At 46.8% G+C, this 16,624-nt stretch overlaps 1 protein-coding gene across 1 annotated transcript in view; it reads left to right on the forward strand.

Annotated features, from left to right (window-relative positions):
• Nucleotides 1-894: 894 nt before the first annotated feature.
• Prp8 (pre-mRNA processing factor 8) overlaps nt 895-16,624 on the forward strand; it is a 53,408-nt gene continuing 37,678 nt past the window's right edge. The window contains exons 1-8 of the mRNA XM_077653215.1: nt 895-1,080; nt 2,420-2,683; nt 3,844-4,012; nt 4,412-4,576; nt 5,534-5,749; nt 7,269-7,481; nt 9,183-9,308; nt 14,007-14,112. Of these exons, the coding sequence (XP_077509341.1) occupies nt 2,479-2,683; nt 3,844-4,012; nt 4,412-4,576; nt 5,534-5,749; nt 7,269-7,481; nt 9,183-9,308; nt 14,007-14,112 (1,200 nt within the window). The 5' untranslated portion in view covers nt 895-1,080; nt 2,420-2,478. The remainder of the gene's footprint in view (nt 1,081-2,419; nt 2,684-3,843; nt 4,013-4,411; nt 4,577-5,533; nt 5,750-7,268; nt 7,482-9,182; nt 9,309-14,006; nt 14,113-16,624) is intronic.

Genomic DNA, 16,624 nt, shown 5'->3' on the forward strand with positions numbered 1-16,624 from the left:
CGTTGGAGGAAATGAATCGCTAGCTCAGTAGGTTGCTTCCAACGTTACTAGATAGGGTTACGTTGGGTTGCTTCATCATGAACTAATCACGCACGCAACCTGTACACATTTCTTACTGCGTAAATAGTTTGGGTGTGTTACCTCTTCTCCATCCTCTTTTCCTGTCTCCTCACCTCTTTCATTTCATTTCTCCATTCTGCCTGTTATCCTTAAAGGTATTTCCGTTGCCCCAGCTGAGGTGCTTCACTACCGACAGCAGGTGCCGGGGTGGCAAAAATCCTAGTCTTCCTTTTAATTTTAAACCACTACTACTAGTAGCTCAGTTGGTAGAGCACCGGACGCGAAATTCGGAGGTCATGTGTTAAGATCCCACCGGTGGCGTGTGGTCTTTTTCTTGCTGTAGGTGTTTGCAGCGCACACGAAACACGGACGGACAGAAAAGAGAACGAAACACAGCGCTGAAAGTTGAAAGTCAGCGCTGTGTTTCGTTCTCTTTTCTGTCCGTCCGTGTTTCGTGTGCGCTGCAAACACCTACAGCATGAAAAACCAACTAGCTCAAGAAAAGACGATTCTGGTCTTTTTCTTCTGCTTTTATTAGTCTCCCAGTAATGAAAAACTACAAATTAAAAAAAGAAAGATTCCTTATGCTCCTTGGTCTCTTGATTTCGGTAGTTTCGGTGGCTGTTGGATTTTGTCATGGAAGCGGGAGCCATGTGGAGGAGAGCATTGTACGACTGCATCGCTCTGACATCAAAACGCAAAATCGCTTGAACTACGCCTTTCTTACCTTTCTGAGCAATAAAAAACGACCTCTTGAAGTACAAGTATTTTCTTATTGTTTTTTTAATAGCCACGGCCTTAGAAGTATTAGGGCAGCCTATCGGCTATGTCAACAGCAAAGGTGCCTATCATCATCAACAAAGTGCGCATCGCTACAGAAACGTTGACTGCGCGACGCCGGTGTTTTACGTTTTGTGATTTCGCTGACCGTGTAGCTTTTTGCAGCGGCATATAGCTCGTATGCCGCGTCGCAACATTAGATTTGTTTCACTATGACTTACAACTGCGGGACCTGAAAGTGTAAGTGCTAAAAAAAGACTCAGCCGAAGTTTTGGTACCGTTGTCCGTAACGCGCATCGCGCGCGTGCATGATCTCGCCTGTGCCTGCCTGCACCCGCTCAACTCAATCAAGTCTGCGCATGTGGCAGAAAAAGTAAAGGGAAAGGCACCTGTTGAAACATTCTGCAACCAGTAAAAGCTGTTAAATATGCATCTTTGTTAGTGCGAGCAAGAACTGACGAGTAGGCCTAGTAATGTGGCGGTGCTTTTCCTTCCGTGGAGTCTCACATAACACTTTACCCCGTGTGCACGGTAGGGTTTTCGTAGCGGTAGCACCACTTCGATCCGTTCAGTGCCGTAATTCCCGGTACAGACCTCACTAAATTTCTGTGGGCTTTACGAGCATTTGGTCTTTATGACAGCACTTCTGTTGTAGCAGTCGTAATGTTCACCGATTTGTCGGGTTGGTGCATGCAGCATTCGAATTTCATTTGTTGCTGCCTCTTGCCAGTGGTGTCCGTCTGCCCGTCCGTCACAAACGTGTTATTGTTTTTCAAACCATACTTTTACGATGAGTAAAGTCTTCCAAGTTAACAGAACCACCTCAATATCCTCGCTTGCAGTTCATGATGGCCCGTCGTTCGATGTTTCCTCGGTTTGGAACCGATCTGTTACAGAGGCATCGCTCTTACACCAATTTTCCTTCAATGATGCATATTCTGCCTTATTTAGGTGCCCTGTTTGCACTGGGCGATTGTTTATTGTGCACTTTGGCAACAACTTTCTGCTGTGAGTAGAACTGCCACACGGTTCCTGCCCATTTTTATGTCTGGGGAATACTCCTAGCTTCGCAGAGGCGGTTTCAGGAGAGGGCAAAATTAACAGAATAAGTACACCAACCTTCTGCACTATTTTATAGTTTCAAGGGGCTGCTTTTTCAAGTCACAGTTTTCATGTTGAAAAGTCGAGAAGTGCACTAAAGAGACCTCCAGTGTTTGGCTCAGGCTGAAAAGTAGTCACACACTGCGGTGCTATAAGTTAGTTGCTGGGTGATATGGTGGCATATTTGTTGTTTACTTATGCCAGCACGGCATCTGTCTGCAAAACAAAGTCGTTGCTAGTTCCTGAAATGGCTCATCAAGAAAAGTTATGAAATGAAATGGTAATGCATTCACTGTTTTGGCCAGGATTAAAAGGGGGCCCTGCATAGCAGCTTGCTGTAGGTTACGTTGCAGGGTGGAGTATTGGCATTTTTCAGTTTACATAAGTGAATGTGATAGCTGTCTGCAAAACCCTTGCCATTTTCTCAGCACATTTGTACTACAGCTATTTTCTGAAGTGGCTCCACCTGTGTGTGCAGCATAAGGACCAGGACAGGCGGCTTCCCGTGAGGAGGAGTGCCGGCAGGCAGCAGGCACAATGGCGGGCCTGCCGCCATACATGCTGGGCCAGCCATATGTGATGGGTGTGCTGGCCCAGCAGCAGGCCATGGCGGCCCAGCTGGCTGCCCAGGTGCACGCCCAGATGCAGCACCAACACATGCAGCAACAGCAGCAGCTACAGCAACAACAGCAGCAGCAGCGCCAGCAGGAGGTGATCTCGGAGGAGAAGCTGCAGGAGAAAGGTGGGTAGAAGTGGAGTTCTCGGCGGCACATCTTCTGGGCGTTGCGTGGCGCTTTCGTTCATGGTCGCAACTGGCTATAGTTGGGTACAACTTGAGAACGAAGCAACTAATGCCTCACAAAGGGGGCCCTGTAACCATTAGCATCGACCATTTGCAATGATGTTGCAGTCAATCGCCTTGTGGGTGCCACGATGGCTAGCAAGTGCAAGGTGGTTGACTGCGACTTCCTGACAATAGATGCTGTTCATTGGAGGGCCGGTTTTGTGGGGATTTTGCTGCTTTGTTCTTGTGCTGTATCTGAACATATTGTTGTAGAGTATTAAATATGGTAGCTAGTGATAAGAGCAAACTGTACACAGAGATGAAAACATGACAAACATACACGTTAGCATCCTTATTTTGTCTGTATCCTCATCTGTGTGCACAGTTTTTTTGTGATTTTGAATTACCAACAATTCTCATGATCAAAAGAGGGTTACAGGAAGGAGCCTAGACTCACTATTGACCCGACACATCACATGACATGGCACATGACATGACATTTGTAGGGCAATTAGATTAGGACAATACCAATGACACATTACTTATGTAAAGAGCCAATCTGTATCTAAAGCACAATACAGAGCTGAAACTAAGGATTATAACAGCTTGTCATGCAAGTAAGTCTTCCATGCCACCTGACAGCAAGTATTAGTATAGGCTTGGGATGGGCTCCAGCATTGAGATTTGCTTAGTGTCTTGGAATGAAGCAATATAAATGCTTGTTGGGGGTGTCAGCATTTTGTGTATGTCACTAATCGTAACAAGTTGCTCCTAAGCTCCGAAGGGACAGGGCCATGTTTGATGTCTGCCAGCTCTGTCATGAAACAGGATAAATTAGAAATTGGAAAGGGTGTTCCACAGTTGAACAATCTCGGCTAAGATGTAAAATCCAGGTCCTTGTTTGCGTGCCAAAGTCATGAAATTTAGTGGTTGTTCTTTTCTATTAAAGAGAGGGGATAATTGAGGCCCGGGGCTTTTTTTTTTTTTTTGACTGCGAAAAATGCGAACCCTTTGTCTACTGTTCATGGCTTATGGTTCTCATGAGCATATCACGCAACAACTAAGTTAGCCACATGAGCAGTGGTGGTCACTTTTGTGTCCGGCTTGTCTTCTTGCAGCCAGAAAATGGCAGCAGCTGCAGTCTAAGCGATATGCTGAAAAACGCAAGTTTGGCTTTGTGGATGCACAGAAGGAGGACATGCCACCGGAGCACATCCGCAAGATCATCAGAGATCATGGCGACATGAGCAGTCGCAAGTATAGGCACGACAAGCGCGTTTACCTGGGGTAAGTGTTACATGGCTGCTTGGTGCATGTTGCTGTTGCTGATGTTTCTGCCAAAGCAGTACAAATGATGCTTGGTGGAGGTACGAAATCCTGCCCTTTAAGGTTTGCCATGACTGTTGTGCTGCCTTTCATGTATTGTGCATGAAATTTGCGTAAAGAATGGTAACTGCTATTAAAAATGGTGATGAGTAATTAATAGCGGACATTTACCCAGTGTCTTATTCTCTTGCTATGTTGATGCCTTGAAATGAACACTGAAACTACTGTTATCTGGAGTGAGTGCTTTTTGTGCTGCGTTATTTCACCCATGCCTGCTGCTTTGGTATCTGGTCTTTGGGTTTCATACTCTCATCACCAGGCCTTAACGGTGTGTCTTTCTTTGGCATCTTTTTGTTTCAGGGCCCTCAAGTACATGCCACATGCAGTGTTGAAGCTGATGGAGAACATGCCCATGCCTTGGGAGCAGATTCGAGATGTGAAGGTTCTCTACCACATCACTGGAGCCATCACATTTGTCAACGAGATCCCTTGGGTCATTGAGGCTGTCTACATCGCTCAGTGGGGGTGAGGAAGAGCATGCTTTCCTTGTGTCATTGCTGTCAGGCCTCCAGTGTTTTGTTCTTTGTGCACTTGTGCCATTTCTTGTACTATACTAGAATCTGGTGTATAAATCTCATTTGCTCCCACTTAAAGGGTCCCTGAAAAGGGCGTTTGAGGTTGTGTATAATACACTTGTATTATGTAGAGTACAGGCCACTGAGTGTTCATGCCACATACAGGGCCTTAAAAGCAAACTGATCATTTGCAATATGTATTTAAAAATTCGCGCTTCCACACCTCGTGCGACCTGCGGTGCTTTTTGCCCGAATACGCACGCAACACATCATGCAGTGCTCGTTACATTAGCAGCGTAGGCTGTCATTGGTTCGCCTTGGCGTCTCTTTTTGATCGCACGCAGCTATTGTGGCCGCGGCCATAAGGTCCTCCTTCTCCTCCTCCCGCCGATGGAGGGACCTAGTGGGTGGGGCCGAGTGGGTGGGGCCGGCGGAGGAGCGCTGACATTTCAACGCGCAAAAAGTGACGAGAGAAAAGAGAAAGGCGCAAAGACGCGTAAATTCAAATTTTGACTACAAATAACTCGGCTTCCACAAAACGCATTAAAAAAATTTTTGCTGGAGGATATTTCTGAAGTGGCATCCTTTAAACTCCTAGGCATACCGCAACTTTATTCGGAGCCCCTTTCAGAGCCCCTTTAAAGAAATGATCTTCTTCCTTCATTTCCCTCCGTTTATTTCTTTTCACTTTTTACCTTCCTAGTAAATGCTGTGATGCACCTACGTGAAACTAGCAGTTCTTTAGTATCAGGTCTAGATGTGCCAATGCATGCTTTCACATAATTTCAAGATACTGTTTAGTGCTGGTGTGTTAGCCCTGTCACAATGCTATGTGTGTGTTTTATCTGTTGCAATGCTCATAGTGCTGGCTTCATGAGGTGACCTCTCGTAAACTGCCTGTGTGCAGGAGCATGTGGATCATGATGCGTCGAGAGAAGCGTGACCGGCGGCACTTCAAGCGGATGCGGTTCCCTCCCTTTGATGATGAAGAACCTCCACTGGACTATGCGGACAACGTGTTGGATGTGGAGCCCCTGGAGGCAATCCAGATGGACCTGGACAATGACGAGGATGCACCTGTCTGCAAGTGGTTCTACGATCACAAGCCCCTCGCCGAGACCAAGTGCGTGCTTGGCTTGGTTTTATTGTCGCTGTGGGCTGTGGTGTACTGTTAGAAGTTTGGCAGGGACCTTGAGTCCAGCTCAGTGTTACCGGACAGATGATCAGAAGCTGGGCTGCATTCATCCATCTGCATGGCCCCCAAAATAGTCAGCTCATTTTGTGCAAAAGTGGTATCTTTAAGAAAAATCGAGGGAAAAAAAAAAACGGTGCATTAGGCTTCATTGGGCATGTCAAATCTCTGTGCTCGAAGAATTGCTGTGACCAACTATGCACCATAAGTGCTGCGTGAATGGCACTGCCGAAGTGAATGGTGTAGCCTAGCTTCTGGGATCATCGCTCATTAACTTGACACACACACAGTTTAATGTAATATCGGCTGGTGATGGCGACACTTCTGTTTGATATTTTTAAAGGTGCACTGAAGAGGAATCTGAACTCGTCTCTTTAATGGGGGAACTATCTACACGTTCCGGGCATTCTTAAAAACTTTGAATTATTGCTCTGTGCGGCCATTTGCCCTAATTAAATTGGATTAAACGTCCTGGCTCCCGCCTTTTTTTGAACTCAACGCGGTAGGTAGGCGGAGTCAACCAACACGTGGAGTGCCTTTCAGCCAGTCCAGTGCCAGCTTCGCTTTCACTTTTATTTTGTTTTTTAGGTTTCTGTTAATAAAGCTTCAGTCGCAGACAATATAGCCGCAAATTAGACCCACGGAAATAAAAATACCTGTGGACTCTTTGATTTACGTATCACTCCGCCGATGGCAGAGCGGCAAGCCGCCACGGGACTGGCTGATGCGTTGGTTGACTCCTGCCTACCTCCTTAATTAAAAAAAACGGTGGGAGCCAGGACATTTAATCTGGTTTAATTAGGGCAATCGGCCGCACAGGACAATAATTCGAAGTTTCTAAGAATGCCTGGAACACGTAGGTCGAATTCCCGCGGTAAAAAGATGAGTTCAAATTTCTCTTTTGTGCACCTTTAGGGGGGGGGGGGGGGGGGGGGGTCATTTTCTATCTTATGAAAGCCCCGTTTACAGTGAAGCTGCATCTGCAGTTTGTCCTCGGTGGCCCTTTGATTTCGCTGTGACAATGGTTTTCATAATACCACACTGTACTTCACTTTTTAGTTTATTTGCCAATTAGTGTGGTCGTGCAAAAAAAGTATGTAGGAGGAATCACCTGAGCCTAGGGGTACCTCCTGTCAGTGAATTAACACCAGGGGGAGCTGTCAGAAAAGAAAAAGCCAAAGCTGAAGTTATAAGTACGTGATTACGCAGAAGTAAGTGATGGCTGGCGGAAGTAGAAGAAAAGAACCAGGGCATTACAACAGTGAATTGATATGGATATAAAAAAAATGCGAGTGGTAGGTGTGAAACAAACTATATTGGGGTCATTTTTGAGGCACACAAAATTTTGCTTATGAATGTTGGACTTATATATTAGTTTTCAGTGATTATAAAGAGATTTCTTTTTTTTTTTTCTCACTGCATGTTTCTCTTGAACCTGCCCTTCCATCAGACACATGAATGGCGTGACGTACCGCCACTGGAACCTGACGCTACCCCAGATGGCTACACTCTACCGGCTGGCCAACCAGTTGCTCACTGACCTTGTGGATGACAACTACTTCTACCTGTTTGATCTCAAGTCATTCTTTACGGCGAAGGCTCTGAACATGTCCATCCCGGGCGGGCCAAAGTTCGAGCCCCTGATCAAGGACATGAACCCAGCGTAAGGAAGCTCCAGCCCTTTGCTTTCTTTCTTGTGTAAAGAACCGCTCTAGCATGCAGGTTTGCCGTCTGAGCCTTGAGCTACGGCATAAATGCATGTAAGGGTCGCACTTTTTTTTTGAGGGCCAATTTTTGGGGTGCGGCCCATACATGTGATGTGGGAAAAAAATTTTTTAATGTAGAAACACACCAGTCAGGGAATGAGCGGGGTTTTTTCTATGTTCAATCGTCACTCGTGGAGTTTCCGACTTTGAGCTGGTGTTGTGCTCTGCTCTGGTGCACGCTCATCCCACGAGAAGTCGCGCAGCATGTTCGCTGTCAACGCGTAGCCGCTGTTCCGCACTTCCATCACTTAGCAGAGCAGCTCTTCTTCCAGTTCGGGAAACTTGCACGGTTTTCCTCAGAAAGCGCGCTTTTTGCAGCTTGTGTTCCTCAATGCATCCTTTTGGTTGCACCATCGTCGGACGCATTCTTCGGCCACGTCGAATTTCCTGCCCGCCGCATGCTTGCCATGTTTGACAGCAAACTCCCAGCCATCTAGCTATTAAGGAGCTTGCCCATTCTGCTAAAACTGCAACGCTCGGCGGCAGCATGCAAAAGCCACAACTGCGGTGAACTAACACGCTACCACAACTCTTGTGCCTTTGGCAGCCTCAAAAGGCTGGAGCTGGTGATACTGATGCTGATATGGATAGCGGGCGCTCGCGGCAGAGAAAACGTTGACGATGATGATGATGATGATGAGTTGTGGCCTTGGGTACCATCCATGGGTGGCACCTGCAAGCTCCTGTGCGCATCCGTCGCCTCCGCGACCAAGTGCACCGTTGCTCACAGCTGGAGCTGATCGTGAAGGCCACGGTGCATGCATTTGGAAGGCTATTCCTGCATGGGTTCTGGAAAGTTTGGGTGCAGCCCTTACACTGATATTTTTTTTTAAATATTTCCTTTGGGAAAACAAGGTGTGGTCCATACACGGGTGCGGCCCTTACACAAGTTTATATGGTATTTTTGTTCTCATTGGGCCAAAGGTAAGGAAACTGTTTGTCTTGTTCAGTTTTATAGACATTTTCAAAAAGATGACCTTGGACGCCGCCATATTTGGCACCGGGCTGTGCTCGTAGTGCAGGAAATAGTTGAGGATGAGCTCCGCCATGGTCTCCCCACTGCCCAGAAAGCCGGTTTTGCTGATGGTCGTGAAAAGGTCCATAGGCTGATTTGAAATGTCTTTTGTATTTTCACTAAATCTGTTAGTTGTAAAGATATTCCAGATAATTAACATCTGGCTACATAGTTTAAAGTTGTTCTTTGTTGGAAGCACTTTTCAGATTAAGCCAATATTATTTTACAGCACAGTGAACTTCACTGTTGATAGGACTGGTTAATGAGTGGTCTAAATTAGAGTGCACGAAATAATCTGTAAGCATAAATTGAGAAGTCTGCTCTCAATGTTGCATGTAACCTGCAACAAAAATAATTGCTATGTCCATTTTAGATGCCCACGATATCCTCCTTGTGAACTTGCAAACGGTAAAAAATGGTGTTTGATAAAATGAGGAAAAACTAATAGAGATCAGGGGTAAATTGGAAGTATAAATGAGAATAACTTCATGTGAACAATTGGCATGGTATTCGTGCCCTCATTCCTGCTGATGATTGGTCTTTGAGCTGCACGTTTCTTGACCAAATGTCTTTTCTATTTCAGGGATGAAGACTGGAATGAATTCAATGACATCAACAAGATCATCATTCGTCAGCCCATTCGTACAGAGTACAGGATTGCCTTTCCATACCTGTACAACAACATGCCCCACTATGTGCACCTATCTTGGTGAGTTTGGATCATTTAGAAATGTGTAAAGTCCTTTTTCTGGTCTCAAGAGAAGGTGAAATTGGTGTCAAATTTCTGACTAGTCCTGCATCATAGAGTTCAGTGGGGTGACACTAGCCGAGCACATGTGTTGTCGTGGTGATGGCATTGGCTGTAGGAAGTGCTGCCTGGCACGATACCAAAAGCTTGTTGCCAGAGTGGAAAGCAGTGAGAAAGGCATGGAAATGAAAAGAGAAAGAAGCGAAAGTGTCGACTGCCTGCATGGCATATGCACTTAAGGATGCCTGAAAGCACCTACAAACAGTCTGATTGGATATGTTGGTTTTATGTGACACTCCAGCACTCCAGTGCGGTGTAGCTATGTTTTGTGTTCTCTGTAGTGCTTTTCAAATGCAGGCAAGCGTTGACAGAGTAGTCAGTAAACAAAAAAAAATTGTGCAATGTTTATGCTGTGCTGCGTAAATTATGGAACCCTGTAGGAGCTTAGCACTAGTGTAATCTACTCCGATACTGCCAAAACTCTTTCACTGACATACCCATTTGCACCATCCTGTTCAAACCAGTGATGCCACCACTCATTTCACCCATGCATATACTTATTGGCGTGACTAGCCTAGTGCTAGTACATCTATTCGTATTACCGTATTTATTCGAATCTAGGCCGATAGTTTTTTCAAAAAAACGAGATGTAGAACTCTTATGTCGGCTTAGATTCGAGGATTTCGTTTCGAGGTTTCGTATTCGTAAAATACGAATAAATGTAGCACGCAGGTGGCGCCCCCACAAAACGCCAACGAAAGACAGCACTGTAGCCGTTGCTATCCGTAGCCGTTGCTATCCGTAGCCGATACTGATCAAAGCACACATGAGCACTGGCTGCCATTTTGGCCTTGTTCTGTTCTCGTGTGGTGGCGTGAGCACATTCGCAGCAGTGAAGTTTTCGTGCGTAGTTTTTATCACCAACACCATGGCACCAAACAGGCGGTGCCATTATAGTGCCGCCTTCAAGCGGAAAGTTATAGCCGCTGCAGAGCAGTCGTCAAATCTTCAAGCCGGGCGGGACTTCGGCGTGGATGAGAAGAATGTTCGCCGTTGGAGGGGGCAGCGTAACGAAATTTTTGCTTGCGCGGCAACGAGAACGGCTTTCACGGGCCCCAAGAAAGGCCGCCATCCAGAAGTGGAGGTAGCTCTGGCCGAGTTTGTGGAGACGCAGAGGTCAGTGGCACTTCCAGTGACCACGGAAGTGCTGCAAGCCAAAGCAAGAGAGCTGGCGAGAGAGCGAGGCGTCCCCCGGGAACTGTTCAAAGCCAGCCGGGGCTGGTTGCAGAAGTTCATGAAGCGCTTTGGCTTCAGCCTCCGACGTCGCACGTCCATTTGTCAAAAGCTGCCGGGCGACTTCGAAGAGAAGCTGATCTCATTTCAGCGATTCGTAATAAGGAAGAGGATGGAGCACGGCTACGCCGTAGGACAAATGGGAAACGCTGACCAGACGCCGGTATGGTTTGACATGCCAGTGGCGTGCACCGTGAACGAAAAAGGTGCCAAGGAAGTGAAAGTGCGCTCGGCCGGATACGAAAAGCAGCGCATGACTGTAATGCTGGCCTGCACGGCGGATGGCCACAAGCTGCCGGCGTATATAATTTTTAAGAGGAAGACTCTACCAGCTCGGGAAGTGTTTCCAAGAAATGTGATCGTCCGCGCCAACGAAAATGGATGGATGGCGAGCGATATGGTTGAGCAGTGGATCAGAATGGTTTGGCAGCGGCGTCCAGGGGCCCTCTTGGCCAAACGTTCCCTCCTCGTCCTGGACTCTTACCGTGGACACCTCACTGACGGCGTAAAAGCTGCGCTTTCCGAAGCCGGTACCGACGTCGCCATCATACCCGGCGGCATGACAGGCCAGCTGCAGCCTCTTGATGTGTGCCTCAATAAGCCTTTCAAGGATCGGCTGCGCAAGTACTACGTGGACTGGCTTAGTGAAGAGCGGCGCGAGCTTACACCAACAGGCCGAATAAAGCGCGCCTCACTGGGAGTTGTAGCCACTTGGATAGCTGCAGCCTGGGATGACATCCCAGAAAGCTTGGTTGCACGCTCATTCCGCAAGTGCTGCATCTCTAATGCACTTGATGGCAGTGAAGATAGTGCACTGTTCGAGGAGGCCAGCGATAAAGAAGTCAGCGATGATGATGACGAATGAGCGGGGGCTGATCCCGGGCTGGCGTTGCATATGTCTCCTCGCCCAACGCCGCCTCTCCTCCTCCTCTTCTCTCAAAGCTCCTTTGGCAGCTTTTTTTTTTCAACGGTCCCTCTCGGGGCCATCTATCACGCTTCGGCAGAGCATGCAGGCACGATGCTTCCCGCTGTGTCTCACTCGAGTTCCTCTCTCTACACCAAGTCGCCTATGCGCAGACACATGGTGCAGTCGTTTCGCGCCACGCACTTTCACGTGCGCGGCGACGTAAGAACAGTCGTGTCGCGTCATAAAAATAATTGTGATAATGAGGTATAAACAGTGTTGTTTTTTCGGCCGGCCTACAATCGAGGTAAGTTTTTTTTTTTCTGTGGCCTTCAACTTTCGGGTCTCGGCTTAGAATCGTGGCCGGCCTAGATTCGAGTAAATACGGTATGATACCACTCTACAATCAAGTTCGCCGTAAAAGTGCCGCTCCTGTTGGTCGCTGCCAACGCCGTCCCCGTATGGGTCGCTGGCAGGCAGTGACCAATAGAGACAGAGCTTTTAGGGTGATCTCAGTTATAGATGATACAATGATACAACTCTCGCGAGGTGCGAAAAATATTCGTATCATCCGAAATTCGTGTAATTCAAACAAACAAAATCCATATGCAGGAACATGGGAAATGCGTTCATGCAGATCTGTTTGCAGCTGACATGGTTTATTTATGTCTGGGCCATCACTCACTGCTCGTGGCGTGAACCGCACGACTGGCAATCGGGCCGTTGCCGATTTACGGGCTGTGTGCCACTGCTTACTCAGGATGTCATTAATTGCTAACTTGAGTGCATACTCTTGTGCAACTGGTGATTGCTGTGTCGGCAATGTGCGGGCTGCGCGCTGCTGCTCCCTGCTCGTGGTGTGTACCACATGACTAGCGATCGCAGTGATGTGGGGACAGTACTTGGTGCTCGAGGGCACAGTTGTGGCTCTCAAGTTCGTATTATCTGTAGTGGTGCGGGAGTGTTTGGAACATCCAGAGTCCTCCACATTATACACTGCATTTTTGCCTGGGAATTTTACAAATTCGTATTAACCATCGTCGCAGGGTACCCCCGCAAAAAATATTCCTCTCACGAAAAATATTCCTGGCTACATGCCAGCGTCATCGTTTCATCGAGATTCTACTGTACTTGCATGGCAACCGCACAGTGCAAACACTATTGTTAAGCTTTTGCTCCACTCACCAAAAATCCACCTCACCCGCCCGCTACGCCCTGTCAAGAAGTGACCTCCATGTGTAACCCACACTCTGACTCCACTGCTCAGACTCTGGCGCGAGCGATGTAGTGCCATCTATCTGTCATAGCTGCTAACCATGTTACAGCGCCCCTATTGGTCAGGCGCGGCTCGACAGTGTTACTGTGCCTTGTGTGTGTCTGTGGCGGAAGGCTTGCTGAAACAGCTCCTGCTGTAACAGGTGTAATATGCAGACTTACCCCAAATTGTTTTTTTTTTTCAGGGGGGGGGGGGGGAAATGGCGCAGTATCTGTCTTGCATATCAGCGGATAAAGAAGGGACTGAGAGAAGAATGGAGGAGGATAAAGGAGGCACTGAGCTTAGAGCAGAATGGAAGAAAGAGGTGCCGGAATAATTTAACCACCTGGGGATCTCATGCACTGGCATCGCACAGCACATGGGCGGGGCGGGCGCCTTAGCCGAAATGCGGCCGCCGGAGCGCGGCCACCGGGGTTGGGTTTGAACCCGGGTGCTCCGTGTCAGTAGCTGAGCACCTTAACCGCTGAGGTATATATTTTTTTTGTGTTCAGGTATTGATGCTTTGATGCCATTATGCAGTTGCTATTGTTGGATTCGTTGTTTGTGAGTAGTGGCATTAGCAGTCCACAATATTCTTCAGAGCCGCATGATATTGGAAGTTTGCTTCTGGTGTCTGTCCTGGACCTGTCACAGTGGCTCATTCGTTAAGGCGCTCGTCTACTGAGGTGGAGTGCCCAGCTTCGAACCCGACCGCTGTGGCCGCATTTTGGGGGCGGCGAAATGCAAAAGGCACCCATGTGCTGTGCTGTGTCAGTGCACGTTAAAGATCTCCAGGTGGTTTAAATTATTCGGGAGATCTCCACTGCCCCACCTTTTTCTTCCTTTCTTCTTTCACTCCCTTCCTTATCCCTGCCTTTATGCCAGGGAGATATGTGAGACAGTTACTGTGCCATTTCCTTTCATCAAACACAAATTATCAATTTTTTTTTCTGTCGTGGGGATGCATACTGTTGTAGTTTTATTGCAAGTTGGGTGGCAATCCCGTGAAGTGCACCTGCCATTTTCAGTTTTGTGGCTGGCGTACATCGCTTGGGAAAAAGTAAGCACTGCTTGTCGGATATTAGCTTGCTCAATAAGAACAATGTGCAAGACGCTCAAGGCATGCACATCACCTGCTGCTGGTGTGTCTGTGCATTTGTCAGTGGCAGTGTCTCAGTGTCGGCTCACTCAAGCTTTCTATTTGCAGGTATCACACGCCGAATGTAGTGTACATCAAGACTGAAGATCCTGATTTGCCGGCGTTCTACTTCGACCCTTTGATCAATCCCATTGCGCATCGTCAGGGTACCAAGGTAGCCATCCATGCTGATATTTTTCTCTGGCTAAGTGTGTAGAAACACTGAATGGTAACATTTTTTCATGTTTCTTTGAAAACATGCAGTGCCGAGCAAATGGAAATATTTCAGTAAATTGAGGTGCAGCAGGAACTGTCTTATTTGTATTTAGCTGGATTTAAGGTGGTTTTAATGCTCTGTACCTACTCTGATGTTTTTTCTTTTTTGTCCCCACATTCTTTTTCATACATCAGGCTTCCGTGACCTTGCAGCATGTAGTTTTAATTTTGACATTAGCAACAAAGTCACGTGTCGCAAGAGTCAGCGTTTTTTTTTATGTTCTTTTCAATCAGAAATGCAGCAGTATCTGTAGCAGGTGTCTGCGCCTGAAAAAATGCCTATTTATCGTTTTAGCTAAGGAGAACGCAGTGTGCTCTAAAACTTTGGGAGTGTTTGTGGTACAGCTTTAGCGTGCCAGCAAGACAAATCTTCCTCCACCTGTATTCATTTGATGGTCAAAGTAGTGTAGAGGAACTTAAAGGACCAGGTATACTGCCTCTTTTTATCATTAATCATGCACATGCTGTTGTACAGTGTGCGTGCACTCCATAAGTGTAACTTTTGGCACAACATACGAGATACTCAACAAATTTTTATTCTTATAGAGTGGGCCTCATAGGGTGTACTTGCAAGAGCTTCAGAATAAGAACTTGGTATGTCTTTATTGCATTAGCCACTTATAGCGTCATTTTGACTGACAAGTGAGACACTAATTTCCAAATCTTGTGAATTTAATTTTATTTATCTGAGCACAAAGAAAAAGTAGTTGTGAGTAATTAATAACCACAAATTATGGGAAATTTAATAGTAGAACGTCGCTGTAGCATTTTTCACGGGACTGCGGGAAGAAAACATACCAGCTGGGAAACCTAGTGCAGTAAAACCTCGTTGATACGTTCCCAGTTCATAAGATACCCCGGTTAGTGCATTAAAAATCGCGGACATTTAAAATGTTATATAGAGTTAGACTATATTTTTCTCGGTTAATGTGTTCCTGGAAAACACGATTTCCCGGCCACTATGTGTAAATTTCAACAAATTGTGGTCGTATAATACATTTATTGACCAGCCGCACATGTGCAAACACAAGTGGTCCAAATGAGAGGGCACACGACGTTTTTTGCGGCAGTCACCCGCTGTGGTGGCTTCTCTGTAGTGTCTCGATGCAACGAGGCGAAGCACCACTGCTAAGAACAAAAAATACTGTGCGCTAGCATTCGCGACGGTCGTTTCTGCGGAGACGCGATACAAAGAGGAGAAACGCTGATGTTTCTTGGCGGTACATAAGAGAAAGGAGGTGAAGCTTCTATGAACTACAGCGATGCGCTTATATACGATCAGGCCGGGTTTGTGAAAGGAGCTTAAAAAGCGGAAACACTGTGACAACACTGCGTTTTCCCACAATACTTGGGTGCAAAAGGCCGAAGCATCCGAAAATAACAAGGAAGAGATTTTCGTCACTGCCGTCGACGGACCGGAGCGTTGCGAATTTTCTTTTGCGCTAAAGACAGCGCGAACGCGGATTGAATTCAGCGAGCACTGGAATAGGATCTGTTCAGTTCTTGTTTCAAGAAATGCCAAGAGACATTTTTATAAAGTGAAATTTTCAATAAATGTCTTTTTACCTTATTCAACAGTTACATTTCTTAAAAATCAGGTGGTTTGGATCATACGATTTCCCGGGTAATACGTTTTCCCCGCAATTAGAAGAAGAAAACATATCAATGCGGTTTTACTGTAGCCGCTAAGCACATGTGAAAAAAAAGAATGTTCACCTCTGCCTGCTCTTTCTTGTTTTTATTTTACTTCTAGTAAGGAGAACATGCGTCTTTGGAATTCACAAGGCTTTGTAGCTCTCGTGATTGTTTGCATGCACAGAATGGCCTAAAGGCCCTGCGATGGCTCTGTTTGAATGAGCAGCCGTTAGTGGAAGGAAGGCAACTGCAAAAAGTGAGGGTGCATGGAGCGGACGAAGTTTGGGCGTACGTGCGTGATTCTGCGCTGTTTTCTCGTTGGCCGTTCGAATACTACACAATTGGTTATTGGAACCTAGAAATTTCGTTTTTAAGGTGTAGGCGACAGTGAAAATGCGGATGACAGAAACGTACCATGGAGCCAACCTGAACAACTGCACCTCATACAGCACGGGCCTCGCAGCTTTTGCCCCAGAATAGTTTCGTTTTTGCACCTTCAGTGGTTTCGGCGCATGTCTCGGTGATGGAACTGCACCAACAGCCGCAACAAGATTCACGCTGGCATTGGCGTAGGTACAACATGCTGTAAGCCGCCGAACACGGTGGCAGCTAAGCACTGGTGGAGTCTAGAGTTCGCTTTGGCTCTGTTACTGTTCTGCTCGCGCCTCAAATGTTTGCTGTCATAATGTTGATACTGGGTGAACCACTATTGCAAGTGACATTTGCGACATAGCGTGCAGGAAAGTTGCCATAGTTGCGAGCGACTGCACAGCTGA

The sequence above is a fragment of the Amblyomma americanum genome, chromosome 2 (assembly GCF_052857255.1).
Source record: "Amblyomma americanum isolate KBUSLIRL-KWMA chromosome 2, ASM5285725v1, whole genome shotgun sequence".
Lineage (NCBI taxonomy): Eukaryota > Metazoa > Arthropoda > Arachnida > Ixodida > Ixodidae > Amblyomma > Amblyomma americanum.